The 16,178-nt window shown below is 40.5% G+C and overlaps 2 protein-coding genes and 1 long non-coding RNA gene across 3 annotated transcripts; all 3 read right to left on the bottom strand.

Moving 5' to 3' along the window:
* Nucleotides 1-4,159: 4,159 nt before the first annotated feature.
* Nucleotides 4,160-5,862, bottom strand: LOC148928391 (uncharacterized). Its single transcript, XR_016137557.1, has 2 exons — nt 5,064-5,862; nt 4,160-4,927 (listed from the first exon to the last, which is right to left on the bottom strand). It is a non-coding gene; the product is annotated as an uncharacterized LOC148928391 (long non-coding RNA).
* A 770-nt stretch (nt 5,863-6,632) lies between these two features.
* On the bottom strand, nt 6,633-10,952 carry LOC125196117 (uncharacterized). The gene is made up of 3 exons (XM_089069597.1): nt 8,574-10,952; nt 7,411-7,488; nt 6,633-7,002 (listed from the first exon to the last, which is right to left on the bottom strand). Exon 1 carries the CDS (start codon nt 9,665-9,667, stop codon nt 8,948-8,950), a length of 720 nt encoding a protein of 239 aa, XP_088925723.1. The 5' UTR covers nt 9,668-10,952; the 3' UTR covers nt 6,633-7,002; nt 7,411-7,488; nt 8,574-8,947.
* Nucleotides 10,953-11,085: 133 nt separating this feature from the next.
* Nucleotides 11,086-13,585, bottom strand: LOC125194965 (eukaryotic translation initiation factor 4B3-like). Its single transcript, XM_048093177.2, has 2 exons — nt 12,364-13,585; nt 11,086-11,434 (listed from the first exon to the last, which is right to left on the bottom strand). Exons 1-2 carry the CDS (start codon nt 13,491-13,493, stop codon nt 11,350-11,352), a joined length of 1,215 nt encoding a protein of 404 aa, XP_047949134.1. The 5' UTR covers nt 13,494-13,585; the 3' UTR covers nt 11,086-11,349.
* Nucleotides 13,586-16,178: the final 2,593 nt, after the last annotated feature.

The raw sequence follows: 16,178 nt of genomic DNA, 5'->3' as shown, positions 1-16,178 counted from the left end.
GAAGTCCAGCTGGGCGATGCTACTAAAGTGGCAGCCGTTGCAGTGGGAGAGGTTTATTTACGATTTAGTAGTGATAGATTTTTTATTTTGAAGAATGTTTTGTTGATACCTTCTTTTAGAAGAAATTTAATTTTAGTTTCTAAATTAGTTTTTGATAGATATTCGATTTCTTTTAATGACTAATAACAATTGTGTTATTAAGAAAGATGACTCTTATATCTGTCGTGGTATCATGGAAAACAATCTGTACACAATCATTTCTACACAGTTTAACGAACGTAAATCAGTTTTCAATACAACATCGAGAATTTCTAGAAAAAGAAAGCAACCTTCAAAGTTCACTGAATGCAATGAACTTATGACACCTTAGACTTGGTCATGCTAACCAAAGAATGATTCATTCTCTAGTGGACCAAGACCTTATCAAAGGTCTACAAAAAAGAGCCGTTTTCAACGTGCGAATCCTGCTATAGGGATTGGTGCCCTCCACAGCGGAAGTCATGTATTGACAAATAAATCATACATATACGGGATCAATTAATCACATGTTAAACAATCAATTGCACGCTAGAACACATATAATTCACAAACAAGGAATAAAAATCCTAATTCATGAATTCCTACAGTTTAGAATTACCGAACAAATTCTCCGAAGAATCAACGATTGCTTGCTCCTTCTCCACATGAAGATCTTCGTACTCAACCAGTAATCTTCTAATCTGTATCCTGAACTCAGATTTTGACCTTTGGGTGGGCAAAGCTTTGTCAGAATCGAAAGGACTCGACTAAAAACCAGAGGGGGAGCACGATATTTTTTAGTTAATTAATGATAAAAATCAATTAATATAGAGTTATAATGAGCCAGATTAGGGATCCATGGAGGTTGGACTTGGTCCAAACCTGTTGGACTTTTACTAATTAAATTGAGCTTAAATTTAATACAAGTCCAAACAAAATATTATTATCACCCACTATAGTATAATAATATTGACTGCCCGTCCAATCCGAAATTACGAGTAATTCGGGCTTTACCTCTTTAATTTATTATTTCTCTTGTTTAAGATATAAATATCCATTAATTAATTTAAGTCTACTATTTGACTTTAATTAATTAATGTCTTTTTCCAAGACTTGTCTAGTTCAAAATCATTATTTATTATTCTTGAATAAATTCCAACCGGTCGGGTTTCTGAATTATAAAACCTTTTTCGAACACCTCTTGAGGATATTATCAACCTGGTCTCACCCAGCACACGATTCATTGCAATAACAATATTAGCACCTCTAGACATTGATCACCACTACCCAAGATATCAGGATTCTTGGATTTCGAATATTCCGCACCATTTGCTAAATCAAAGTAGTGCATAATCAATATCGTATGCTCAATGTTATATCAACAATGATTAAGAAATAACAATCATCGAGACCTCTTCTTTCAGTAAATAGCAAGAAAGACTTATCTCAACTGTTAGATCATGTAGTGATATACCACACCAGTGTCGTTTATTTCCTACTGTAAGGAAATATGCGGACTGACACTGCACCCTTTCACGACCAGTCTACAGCCAATTTCATTCTTTTAACTAACTGCGGAAGAATTTGCAAGTTGATAAACCCCGGCGGTCGGATTTTCCATCTCCAAGGAAAAACACTCTGATCTCCGATCAGAAAAATTCCCAATTCTCCTTTTGGTGCTTCGACTCTTACATAAAGTTCTTGCTTGGATAATTCAAAAGTGAAGGCTTTTTACTAATAAATCGATATTCAAAATCATTCCATTCAGGGTCTTTTATTCTATCAAAGCGCCGGCTTTCTAAATTCTCATAGGGCCTCCCTGGAATTCCTTCCAAGGCTTGTTGGATTATTTTTATGGATTCTCTCATTTCACCGATTCGTACTACTATTGCAGAAGAATTAGACTTGTTTGCTTCTTATACATTTAAATGTTTGAGAAACATCTTATAAATGCACAAGCAAACGCTAATGCGATAAAATAACTTCTTCTCGCCTTGGCTTAAAAGTGGATTGTAGAGTTAATTGTATACAAGCAATTCTATCTGTGCCACATGCTCGAAATATGATTTTCAGTATACCAATTCTAACAAATCTTGCTTTGAAGGCAAGATGAGCAAGAGACCTTTCATGTTAAAAGGTAATAGGGCCAAGGAAGTACTTGATCTCGTTCATACTGATGTGTGTGGACCAATGTCGACTGAGGCAAGAGGTGGTTTTCAATATTTTATCACTTTTATTGACAATTATTCGAAAATGGGATAGATCTATTTGATGCAATACAAGTCTGAATCTTTTGACAAGTTCAAAGAATTCAAAGTATATGCAGAAACGCATCATGGTAAGAGTATCAAATGCCTACGATCTGATCGTGGATGTGGCATTCCTAACCCGAAACATGCATTTCTTTTGTCATCAATGGACTTTAAATAGTGATTTGAACTATAGATATATTAAGTGTGTGCCATAAAGGAATTTTTTTTTCAAATAAAATATAATATATATATATATATATTATAATGAAAAATGTGTACAAATGTGTACGCATGTATAATAATGTGTGTATATGTAAATGTTATTATATTGTACTATTAATGTACATACTTGTAGAAAATAAATTAAAGAGTATAGTACTATTTTGGTCCTTTACATATGGCCGATTTATGATTTTGGTCCAGAACATTCACTTTTCAAAAAGTAAGTCCGAAACAAATGAAAAACGATATCATTTGCATCCTTTTTTTACGGCACCATTAATTCTCGACGGTCAACCGTCAATTAGTGAAAATTTGACCGGATTAGACTTAATCTGAGATTATTAGTTGGTTAATTTTATGTTAAATATTTTGCTAATAATTCAATTTTTTAAATATTTTAGAATATGAATAATCAAACACATTTTTCACTAAGTACCCAAACTGGAAATTCAAAACGACACTTTCTCTCTTTTCTTTCATCTCTCTCATCACTCTCTAAGAAGAACCCTAGTTCTTCATTCTGACCAAGAAGCCCGATTACCAGATTCCGGCCGATTCCAATCGATTATTGTTGGTTGCCATCAGCAGAGTATCATGCAAGATCATGGCCATAGAAGATTCCTCCCCAACTAGATCATCTTCTAACATCTCAAATCTGTTGTTGTGGACTACCAGGCCTGCATATGTCTCCATATCATCTATCTGGGTCCCTCGAAAGGTGGGTGAGAGAGATCTCGGCCTGCTCAGAGTCTTGCCCTCATTATCAGTCTCAGATTCTGAACTCCCGTGCTCTGACATGGCATGACCGTTGGTCTCTTGCAACTTCCTTAGCCTTCTATTTTCTCTGTACCTCTCCCTGCTAGCTGGGCTCCTTCTCTTCTTCTTCTTGCCCGTACCCGTCAGGTTCCCATCGGTCAAGGCGGAGGTTTGGATCAAAACCGTATCCCTGATCTGTAAGCTGCCCCTAGGGATGTAATCAATTCTACCCGCAGCAATCTGAGCCCTTACCGTTTGCAGCTCCTTCTCCTTATCCTCAAAACAGGTGACCTGCTTCCCCTTGTCCTTATTCTGCCCCGTCTCGGTCGTGAGAGTGCCATTCTTGCCAACTCGGGTCCAATGTGAAGAGGGTTCCTTATGTGTTTCTGGCTGCTTTCCACGTTGTCCCCCATGACTCTTCTATTCTCTGGCTCTCTATGGTGTAGTGGCCCTTGGGGTTGGCCCCCCTGCTCTCTCTAGTCCTCTCATTCTGGTTATGTTGTGTATGACCCCGGGGTTGTCCCCCCTGCTCTCCTCTGTCCTCATACTGCCTCTGTCTCTGAGTGGCCAGTCTGGAGAAGTCCTTCTTAGGTGGTGACGGCTTCTTCCTAAAAGCATAACAGTGCTCCTCCAAGTGGCCCACATGCTTGGGCAGTACTTTGGGATCGGGTCCCACTTCACCTGCAACAGAACATCCTTTCCCCCAATCCAAAGCATGTACTTTTCTGGTACAAGCTTCGAGATGTCTATCTCAATGCAAATGCGTGCATATGATAATCGTGCTCGTGTGGCAGTGTTATTATCTATCTGAATCGGGTTACCAAATAATTTACCAATGGAAAAGAGCATGGATTCTTCAAATAAATGGATAGGCAAAGCATGCAAATTACACCACACAACAGCAATGGGAGTTTCAAAAAGAGGTCAAAATCTGGGGACCATTTAAACATTCTCATCGGGTGATGCTCAACAAACCAAACATTGTTATTATTAGTCCTACACAAAACTTTAACATAATCTTCAGTTTCAGAAACGGTAATGAGGATATGCTTAGCATTAATAAAATTTCATTTCAGAGTACCTTTCAATTTGAAATTAGCAAGGGCATTGCGAATCAAGGGGAGAGGGGCTGGGATGGAGTGTGAGAACTTCCCAATCAAGGCGAGTCCCATGCGACCTGCAAGTTCAATGTTATCAGTATCAGGAATATGTAGACATGGTATACCATCCTCCTGACTCCTAGATCCTCGTTTCTTGATCCATGAGGCATCCAATATTGTCGGTCCGTAGGGATTCTATCCCCCCTTAACTATATCAGCCATGGAGATCGAAGATTGCGCGTTTCCTCCCTTTATAGAACCAGCCATGGAGCTCATTGTGTTGAAATCCCCACCAATGATCCAAGAAGATCCATCAGACCGGACTGCAATTTCCCTCATCTTATTCCAAAGAGAATATCTTTCTACTCTTGTGCACTTTGCATAAACGGCCGAGATAGAAATGTGGCTTGTAAGCCGAGGGGATGAGAGTTTCCCATGGAGGATTTGTTCCGAGTCTTCCTCAACCTCAAAGTCAGCCCCTTCTTCCACGAAAACCCATATCTTGCCGTTGGTATTAGATCCATTGAAGACCAGCCCCAGGGCCTTGGAGAACCGGTCCGGATTAGGAGGTGTGAGCGGCTCCATTATTGCAAGAAAGACAACATTATGACATTTAATTAATCTTCTAAGTACGTTTTGGGTAGGCACATTTGCGATTCCCCTTACGTTCCAAAATAAGAGATTAACAGACATAATTAACAAGCGAGGTTCATACCCGGAGTGGATGAAGGCCCTCCTTGAAATTCGGTGTGATGAGAGTTGCTGATCAATAGGTGCTCGGAGGCCCCAATGAGTTGTCGATTATCCTTGTCACCTTCAATAGCTTCGATAGCGGGCATCGTCTCCATTCCAGATACGACCTCCTCCTCGCAGCTATCAAGGTCGAATTCTCCATTTACCATGAGCGAGTGGAACATGTTCGAGCTCATATAGTGTCGCGCAACGTATCCTCGAGAGCCTCCTCCTCTGGGACCTCCTCGTGTGAAAGAGGAGGACCCCCGTTGGCCAGTGTAGTGTCCTCTCGGAACACCAGAGTGTGTACTCCCGTGAAAGTGGAGATTGGGGGTCGGAAGGGGTTCGGCGATCTCAGGCCCTCCGCGATTCACCCTCTCCCCTTGATGCCCTACGTCCGATCCAATGACTACTTGAAGCTCGCCCATGATGTCGGGGCCCGACCACTCCGGTTCCTTGGTCTCCTTCCCTTTTCTAACGCGGTTGTTGTTCCCCTTTTGGCTGCCATTCTTAACTTGCTGCCCCCTCTCATTGTCTCTTGAGTTTTGGTTCGGTTGGGGTTGTTTTCCTCTTGCACCTTGCTCTCCAAATTGTTTCTGTTTGAGTGCTGCATTCGAATAGTTTCTCTTTGGAGGCCTTTCCATCTTACCCGTCGTGTAACACACCTCACTTGCGTGACCCACATGTTTGCACTCCCTACAATAGGAGGGAATTTTCTCCCAACGGACTCGTTGCACAATTTCTCGACCGCAAATATCAAGGATGATTTCTTCGGGGGGGGGGGGGGGGGGGGAGGGTTTGGTGATGTCGATCTCCACGCAGATGCGTGCGAAAGAGAGTCTTGTCTTGTTAGCGGTGGCACGGTCTACTTGTATTGGTGTGCCCAGGAGTTTGCCAATAGCGAAGAGAGCCGATTGATCAAATAGATGGATTGGTAGCCTGATGAGGTTACACCAGATCGCCGCAATCGGGGACTCGCAATATGCATCAAAATCTGGCGACCTTTTGAAGACCCTCATTGGATGGCGATCGACGAACCAAACTGGTGTACCCTTCGGTCCACTGAGGAGTCGGGCATAGTCCGCCAAATCCTGGAATTGAATGAGAATGTGTTTAGCATAGGGCATGTGTGGTTCACCATTTACCATTTCTTAAGAAATGGTGTTGGGCAAGAAATGGTAAATCATTTCTCTAGTTACAAAAACTAATGTCCTTGTTTGGTTTCCCATTTAGCATTTCTTAATGATTTGGTATATGATGTTTGGTTTCCCATTTTGCATAAGTGAGATATGGAAAAGACATTTTTGCCCATGAAATTTTTATATGTTTACAATTTTATCCTCCAAAACCTAATTCATGATAATTAATTTTTCACCTATAATCACTAAGACATGAGTCCATATTTTAAGATAGAAAAAAGTGACAAGAGTGACAATAATCAATCAACATAGTGACAAGCCATTTATCTTTAGTAGAAAATAAACAGACATTTTTATTTCAGTGAAAAATCATGGCCAAAGTGTGGATCAGTTATAATGAAGGAGAGATCTCATGGCCAAAGTGTGGATCAGTTATAATGAAGGGGAGATCTAACAGAGTTTTGATCATAAATGGAGTATCCCATCGACATTGATTATGAAGAAAAAAGCAAAATCCAAATTACACATGGAATCTGGAGATAGTGAGAAAAAAATAAAATAAAATTCTGGGATGTTACAGAAAAATGAAAAAAAAAAACAAACTCAAACATCATCTCAGCATAGCTTTTACTGGAATGAAGAGAAATTGCGTCTGAACAGGTGAGACAGGCCGCCGGTAGGGTTTTGGAGCTACGGCAAAGCGGTGGCGTTCACTCTGAGGTGCTTGAGTAGAGCGTTTCTCACCGCCATTTCGATCGCGGAGATGTGGAGATTGAGAGAAAACTATAGTGACAAGCCATTTTCAGCATAATCATGTATTGATTTATTGCAAACTCATACACAAACAAATAATAATACAAGGAAATGTACAGACTTACGATGCAAGAGAAACAGTCAACTATATCCCATGTATTTGGTTTTGTAACATCATATTAAATATCATCCACCGCATAAAAAGCATGAGTTTGGAAAATTAGAGAAGAATGCATTACCTAGCAGTTTTTGAAGGTAACAAGCAGCTATAAACCTGCACAAACTGATGTTCTCATCTTGGCTAATTCATTGATGTTTACGCACAGACACACATATTGGAATATACATTCATAAAATGTGGACCTTAACTTTGCATTTTGATCGTAGTTATATTAAGCTCGGCTCTAGACATTGGTTAGTGCGGAGTGGGGGTGTTACCTCTACATTTGTTTCATCCAGCAGATCCATTATAAATGGAATCTCCTCTAACTCCACCTTCTTTAGGCCCTTCAAATGCTGTTCAGATGCATATTAGAAGGATCATTTGCTTCATAAGTTAGTGAATTAAGACACAGGTGATGATTAAGGTTTTCATTAGTAAAAAAAGATGATCTAAACAATTATACAAAGAGTTTTGTACTAGTTGTTTACAATAATCTCAACTGGCTACTTGTAAAGTTTATTTAACCGGATTTTAGTAGGATTCTGTCTTTGTAGATGTGTACAATTAATACACTATCATATGATATGAGGAGTAATTTACATTTTATTTTGCATTCCTCTATTAACACGAATTTCACATTCTTATTTACTAATAAGTATTACAGGTTACTAGCAGATTTCTTTAACAATATCTTTCTCTTTGTTCAAACAAAAAAGAAATGGAAATCAGCTGCTTTTCTTGCATGGTAAAAGTTTGCAAACCATCAACATAGAAATAGAAAACTATGACAATCATTTGCTTAACTAGATTTGAATCTTCGTATATCAAGTACATTAGAACATGTACAAAACTTGGAACACAATAAAATAATCAAAATCAGATATACAGCTTCCAAAACCCAAAAAGAAGAAAAGGAATGAGCATGACATCTAAAGTCGATAGGTTTGATTAATTAAAAGATCAAGTCCATCAATTCATATAGTTAGAGAAGATAATTTACAGCAGATCAAATATACCTGGACAAAAGGAGTAATCCATAAAAGAATGAAATTTCAAGATTTAATTGGTGAAACCATAAAAACTGGACTAATAATTCAAGATATCAATAACCTGATACTCCTTTATTCACGACAATTCGCACAAAAGAATGAAAATTTCGATCAATTTAATTTGTTTAACATTGAATCCGTCTTCATCATATTGCCCACATAAACTATGAAACAACAAAAATTGGAAAAATACACATTCACACAAGTTGGACAAAGAAGAGAGTGCAAATTCATGTAACTATGGTTCTCCAAAATTTCACAAAAATTTCAACAGATCAAAATAATTGATTCCAATAATTCATGTAACAAGGGCATTAATCCATTGCTGAAAAAGCTAATACAATTTTGGGTGCCCGTTCATATCGGAAGCTAATTCAGAAAAAGCTTACCTCGTCGACTGAAAATGGCCGCCCTTGCCGGAATTAGTGAGCTTTCTCCTTGGGTCAGTCTTCTTCGACGCGAAGAAGGAAGAGGAGCGAAAATCTTGTCAATTCGAATTCTTGGGAAAGAAAAATTGGAAGGTTGGGGTTAATTGGGGAAATTTCCAATCAATGTGCCATTTCTCTAGGGGGAGTTACGGTAAATGAGGTGAGGAGGTGAGTTACGGTTTCTGAAGAAAAGGGGCTGTTTCGCCGGGCCTTGGCCCAAAAGTCGGGCCATCAAGTTACGCTAACAGACGAACCAAACATCAGTTAAACTTAGAAATGGCCCAGTTAGGCTCCCTAACTGACCAACCAAATGCCCCCTTAATGTATTTCCAAGATCAACTACCATAGAACTTGATATTGTCAAGAGCCTTTTGAATTTGGTGTGATGTCGGAATAGAATGTGAAAACTTACCAACAATTGCGTGCCCGACTAGTTTCTGAATTTCGACCCCGGAGAAATAGATGGCAGGAATCCCAATTGAGAGGGTTGCTTTCCCGATGTTCTGGATTTTCTCCGGCTCGAAGACTTGCGGCCCAGTTAGGTCAGATTTCCCTCGGAGCAAGTCAGCCATGGTCTTTGGCTTGCTAGAGTTTCCCGACGCCTCCTCATGTCCTTTGGGTTGCCTGGGGTCTATCAAATTTGTGCTAGGTCTCTCCCCAGCCGTGCTTGGGCTTCCGGCAATCAAGCTATTCCGATAAGCAGGCCCTTCCGTCTTCTTCCGGGGCCCAGCCACCGCCGGTCTCGGGTTTGGCATGGCCTTCTCGAAGGCATCCCGTAGCTTCAGCGTAATACCTCGTTCGAGGGGAGGGAACTCATCAAACGGTGGGACAAATGCAGCCGAGGGGGGCGGCAAAAGGGTGGCAGCCGCCGGAGTAGGCATATGCAAGGTCTCTTCATTCGAGTGGCCAGCTTCCGGTTGAATGGAGGTGAGGAGGGGCTTAGCAGCCGTGAAATCTAGCATCTCCCCCGAGTCAAGATTAGCAATCTGGAGTAGGGTGTCCTTTTTTGGCACCATTGGAGCCTCAACAGCTAGGTCCACACGTGACTCATTCATGTGGCAAAGCAACAAGGGACTTTTGGAAAGTTGATTTAGATCTATGTCTATTTTGATCAAAGTTAACCTTCTCACCTTTCAAGGCTCCTTTTGTCCCATCTAACACCACGTCCTTTGTGCTAGAGTGCCCCAGCCGGCAATATTCTTCAACAACGACGGCCATCTCGTCGGCGACGTCGGAACAGCCGGAGTCCGATAGCTTTTCAGGTGTGGCGGTGGGGATATAGCAGATGACTCTCATTTCTCGCTCTAGTTCAGTAGGGGAGATATCGGATTTTCCCGGTAAGAGGCTATTCGTCTCTCCGGCTTGGTGGCTCGCCAGGTGATTTCCTTCCTCGCGCACGAAAGCTTCAGTTGCAGGGGTGTTGCCGGATCCAAAGTCCAGCCTTTTGCAGACTTGTTTATCCTCCGGAAGGGGGGAAGCATCAAACCGTTTTCGACCATCCCCTTTGGTAGATGGCGCCGGGGTATCTTCCCTCTGCTTGAATCGGGCTCCAGAAGCCTTAGAAGGCATTTTCTTTCGCACCGGAAGACCATCGGATGTTCCGATGTGAGTAAGTTCAGACCGTCCGAGGTATCCCGAGCCTGGTCGGGGCGGTCTTGAGGGCTGTTGTTCATTGGGGCCGACATGCTCGGCAGACCAGGCTGGGTCACCGTGGCCTTAGGGCAGCTTCGGCCTCGAAAGATTCTTGAGGTTCGGGAGATGGAGTTGGTGTCGTGAGGGTGTTGGGAGTCAGGGCCTACCGTGGAGCCATGGTGGGAGGAGCGGCAGATTGGAGGGTGGAGGGTGTGGTGGCCGGCGACGGTGGGGCAGTCACCGGATGTCCATGGTGGTTAGAGAGAATTTTAGAGAGAGAAAGGGAGATATATATATTCAAATATGACAATTCTTTCTTTCCATTCAACCAAATAATCTGCACCCTCCCACTAATATTTGGCTCAAGTCGACCTGACACAGATTTTAAAAAATATAATTGAAAGTGGGTTGAAAAAGTTAATGTAATATAGGTTCTACTTTTATATACTCAGTTTGTCCTAATAAAATTAATAAAATATGAAATGTTTTTTTTTATGATTGTTCTATTAAAAATGAAATGTTTTCTTTTTTGTATTTTCTCATTTAAAATATAACGTTTTCTAAAATGAAAATAACACCATCTCTTCTACTTATCCTTCTCTTACTCTACTCTCTTTTTATTAACTCACAAAACACACCTGCATAAAATCTCATACCAGAAACTAAATGTTTCATTTTTATTGAATCAAACGGAGTATTATTTTTATAATAAAATGTAAGTAGAATAAAAAAAGTAAGTAGGATCGAAGACAAATCAAACTTGAGTCACACCAATTCCTTCTGCAACAATTGACAGCATAATGCCCTAAAAGCTTCAAATCAAAGGAATATTAACAAACAATTTTGGTGGCAGAACGAACAATTGTATTTCCCACACAAATAAATAAAAAGTCCATGGTCGACAAGTGCAAACTAGCCAGAGAGGCTATAACAAAATTCCACGCCATAATTCTCTCCCAAAAATTTTGCTATATATTGTGCGATGCAAAACAGAAGAAAAAAAATAAATATGAAACAAAAATCTATCAGCTCGGTAGATGCATTTTTAAGCAACATCAATACTCCTATTCTCTTTTGTTTTCTCAAAGCTCACACTCCCTTAGCGTCAGGCCTGTGCCTCTCCCCCTTCAGCCTCTTCAACGTGTCCATTTTCGGATTTCTCAGGATGCCCGTTGGCAGACTCATCAGTACTTCAAGATAAACGAGTGTAGGATAGGTCAGTGATGGTATCAATTACAAAATATTCAGGGATGTTAAAGATGCAGAAATAAACAAGACAAATACCTAAAACTGATTCACGTTTCCATAATCCTATCCATATTTCACAATAGCTCACACAAATAACTCGTCCTTTAATCCCCACAAGTGAAGAGTGGCAACGAGTCTATACATGGAGTAATACGTATTGCACAGTAGCTATTCTCACCAAAGTCACTCTCTAAATCCATTTTATCTAAAACTATTCAACAACAAAGTCGAACCCAGCAGAGAAATTTTGCGCAAAAGCTAACTAATGAATTACATAATACTATATGTTGTCAACATAATCCAACTTTAAAGAGAAAATAGTCAAATTATAGTCACTGAAAATCCCCCAAAGCTAGGAATGCAGTAGAAACTAGCCACAATTAGTGTGGTGTTCAGAAATTCCCTCTAATAAGGCCCGGAGAGGGCTTGGTGGTTAACTATCCGAGTTTTTGTAGATGTAGACCTGGCCAGTGTGCATCAACCCACCAAAAGCTCCACAGCTAACTTACAAATTCAGGAAATATATGTGCATATCATCTGTACAGATGCATACTTGCAATAAAACTACATGCAGTTGCAGGTGATACTATAACTACAAAGATACTACTTTAACTAATAAGAAGATCTAGAATACCATAGGTAGTGTAATTCACAACTAGATATATTAAACACATTATCATTACAGCTTAAAGAGGTCTTCAGAAAACATAGAGAGACTCGGAGATTACCAACAACATAAAACTCATAACACTTATGCACAATTATCCAATCCAAATATCACAAGAGGCAAAGCATTCAAAAAATTCAAGCATGTCAAAAAAATTTCAAAATTCTCGATAACTCGTGTAGTTTTATAGCCTAATTGACGGACCTCTGGGGGTAGAAATCAGCAGATTCTGGCTTTCTCCAAGCCCTCTCAGTCTTCTCTTCCTGTCGCCTCTCTCTCCCACTCCAAAAGTTCTTCCTAGGAGGATCCAGTCCATCAGAAACCACCTCCTTAATCTTGGTAGACTCGAGCTTTTCGTCAATCTCCTTCCAATCTTGGCCCTTCTCCTTCAACACCTCCTCTCTCGGCCTCGCCTCACCAAATGGATTGCTCCCTTTTGGCCTCACGGTGACAGCAATCTCAGCCTTAAGCTTCTCTGGAGCAGCAATCTCAATCACTGGCAGTGTTCTAGGCTGTAAATTCAATCTAGGCCTACTACCAGCACTCATATCCTCTCGTCTTCTACCCCAGCTCTCTGAATCCGCCCCTTCCGGACCCCCTCTCCTCTCCCTCAAACTATCGAACGCACCACCAACCATCCTAGTCCCTTCCTCTCCTCTTCTCTTCACCCAACTTCCTGAATCCGCGCCGCCGTTGCTTGATTCCAATCCAAAGCTTCCCCTTCGCTCATACCTCCTAGGCTCAGAAGGGGCAAAACTCTTATTCGACGCCCAATTATCAACCTCGTCCGCTCGCGATTGCGAATCGGCGAAGAAACCCCCTCTTTCCCCTCTATCCCTCCTCTCAAACCCACTACTAGCAGGAGACCTCTTCCCCGTCGCCCAATTATCAGTCTCATCAGCCCTAGACGGCGCCAATTCATGATTCGACTCTCGATTGAAACTCCCCTGGCGCCGGGGCTGCTCATCCCTCATCCCGCCGCCATAGGATCTGAATCCCCCTCCTAGCTTGTTCCGATCGAGCTCCTCCGCCGTTCGCTCACGCGGACCGGTTGGGAGAGCCATCAGCTCGTCGGTCGTCAATCCCTTCGCCTGGAACGCCGCCGGCTTAGCCGCGCTGTAGGTCGTGAATTCCTGGAGCGAGAGAACCTGCTTCTTCTTCTTCTTAGTCTTTGCCGCCGCCAGAGACGGGAATTCCGCCGTCTCGGAGTGGCCATTGGTCGCCGCTGCCGCCGTATCTTCCTTCTGTTGCTGGAGGAGCTCCGTCTCGTTCTCCTCCGCGTCCAGGGCCCACGCGCCTGGTTTCGCCCACGCCGTCTTCACCGTCGCCGCCATGATTGCTGCTTCTCAATTTCTCTCTACGGTTTATTTCTGTGTGTTTTGATAGGTGCGTTAGTGTGTGTGGCGATAGGTTTTGTGGGGATATTTGCGTCTATTGCAAGCCAAGGCCAATCAATTATAAACATGACACGTAGGTCTTGGAGATTGTGATCGTACGGCGGTAATCCGTTTGAACTGAAGAATTCGTATCCGAATGGGATTTGTATATGCGATGCAGGGCTGAGATTAGGTGTAGTTTTGGAGTTGGGGATTTTTTATTATGTAACTGAACTTTTTGATATCAATTAAGTTAAAATTTAGGCAATGAAACTATAAGAAATCCAATAAAATAAAATAATCAATTTTTGATTAGCTGGCGTTTGTGTTACAGTTGACGAGAGTTGTTTCCACATTAGTGCCGAGTGAGTCATTTCTCCTTTTAGTAGAATATTTTCTCTCTTACTTTATTATCTATTTATTTTATTCTCTCTTTATTTCTCTATTTTTATATTTTCTCTCTTACTTTATTATCCATTTACTTTATTCTCTCTTTACTTCTCTATTTTTATTTCTCTCTACTTTAACTATTTAAATATCAATTCCTTAAATCTCGTGCTCAAAAGATGTGTTTCGCTTATCTTGGAACAGATAGAATATAACTTTTATTTCTCTCTTATTTTACTCTCTCTACTTTAACTATTTAAATATCAATTTGACGGCCTCTAGGTTTTCCCACACTCTTTCGAGTGTTGTGACGGTTTTCGTATGTGAATTGGAGTGTATCCAATCAGGAAGAGATTCCCGACCCAGCTGAGTCATTGGTACGATAACCGGGACCTGGCCTCAAACAAGTTTCCTCAACCCACTTCTACTAATTAGTATAATGGAGGTAAGGGTCGAATCCCACGAGGATAGACACGTTTTGACAACTGCGGTGACTTTCCTGGGTGTTTTGGTTAGCTACCACGCTTGGGTTGAGATTTTACCTAGACAGGAAATAAATGTGGTACTCTACTGACTAGTAGGCATGAAAATAACAAACATGTGGGAGTGCTCGTGAAAGTAGGGGACAAGGTGTCTCAGAGACATATGGAAAGTAGACAGTTACTAAAAGAGGAAAATTAGACAACAAGGTATATCTGAAGGCTGGGGGCTCTCTGACAAGTCTGGATAGTACATCTGAAAAGTAGGGAACAAAAGCAAAAGTAACTTAAAAGTAAAAGTGGTCCAATAAAGTTGATTTTGACGTTTTCTTCCTCACCAAGTATTGACAAAAATCATATGAACACAGACACCGTAACTAAAACTTCAGATTCATAAATTCAAACTCAAGATCCATCGATTAAAATGCTTAAACTTAAATTAAACGGTAAAACTACAACTTTTACTTTTACTGACTGACATGCAAGGTAGTAATCACGGCGCAGAAAAGAAACTCATGCACGAAAACCAATTCTTCTCAAAAGATGAAGAATTCTTGGAGAAAAGTAGAAGAAAATTGAGAGAGTGGGAGAGAGGGGAGGGACGTGAGTTGGGGGTGTGGGGCGGTTTTTTTTGTGATCTAGGGTTTAGGTTTTGCCTCTTATTTATAGAGTGCAAGATATAATCCCATAATTAAATAATTAAAAGATTTGAGGAGATATGGGAGGAGTAGTTGGCGTGATTTTAGAGAGAAAATAGGGGAATTCGAATTTTAGGCTATTTAATTAGCCTATGATTTAATTTAGATATTTCACGGAGTAGAATAAAATATCACTGAGCAGAATAAAAATAATAATCCTCCCCAAATAATGTGAAATAGGCGTTAATATTGATTCTCCATATGGAATCAATTTTTAAATATTAATTAAAATAAGATATGGCAAGATCTCCTTAGATATGGTAAGATATGCTAGGATATTTGAATTTATTCATGGGAGAGAATAAATAAGGGATCAAATAATATAATAAAATAATCCCTTCTCCCATAAATAGGAGATTTTCGAAAATCTCCTTAGAATGAACACAAGGGTCAAAATTTTCATGGAATAATTATCCAATAATCGGACTTTGGATTTAATTTGGATAATTATCACAAGTAAATAATTAAATCCAAGAAAAATATGATTTCTTTCCAATAAATAGGGATGGTCGAAAATTCCAATTAAATAATAAAGATGCTCCTATTTAATCTCACTCATCCCGTAGGAATAATTTACCACAATATTATTTCACACCGCATCAAATTATAATCACGTCACAAAATCCACCATTCTAATTTCACCTCCTCGTCATATTTTCAACGACCTTGACCATTCCACGGCCACGTCATATTTTCCACAATATTGACTATTCAATAGCCACGTCATATAATCAACAAGTTTGACTATTCAACTCAATCTCAACTCCAAATCGCAATTAGGTCACAAAGGTACATGCAATTAAATCACTCATCAACTAATCCACATACTTCATAGCATTAAAAGCATTTAATGCGAAAATTTTATGTCTCGAAAATTAGGGTTCGAAAAAGTGGGATATTACATCCTACCACTCTTAAAAGAAATTCGTCCCGAAATTTGGTGCCTTCATAGGAAAAGTTCCGGGTACAGTTCCATCATCTTATCCTCGAGCTCCCACGTGGCTTCCTCGTATTCGTGGTTTCTCCAAAGTACGTTTACACTGGCAATGGATTTGTTCCTCAAGATTTGAACCTTACGG

The sequence above is a fragment of the Salvia hispanica genome, chromosome 4 (assembly GCF_029641045.1).
Source record: "Salvia hispanica isolate PSC_SH4W2 chromosome 4, Shi_PSC_v1, whole genome shotgun sequence".
NCBI lineage: Eukaryota > Viridiplantae > Streptophyta > Magnoliopsida > Lamiales > Lamiaceae > Salvia > Salvia hispanica.
This window is presented reverse-complemented; position numbering and strand designations above follow the sequence as displayed.

What these genes read in the sequence shown, in the direction of transcription:
- LOC125196117 (XM_089069597.1), bottom strand. Translation starts at nt 9,667, where the DNA reads ATGAATGAGTCACGTGTGGACCTAGCTGTTGAGGCTCCAATGGTGCCA.
- LOC125194965 (XM_048093177.2), bottom strand. Translation starts at nt 13,493, where the DNA reads ATGGCGGCGACGGTGAAGACGGCGTGGGCGAAACCAGGCGCGTGGGCC. An exon ending in GCTGATTTCTACCCCCAGAG is followed by an intron (nt 11,435 to 12,363) that starts GTCCGTCAATTA and finishes TTTATCTTGAAG; the next exon opens with TACTGATGAGTCTGCCAACG.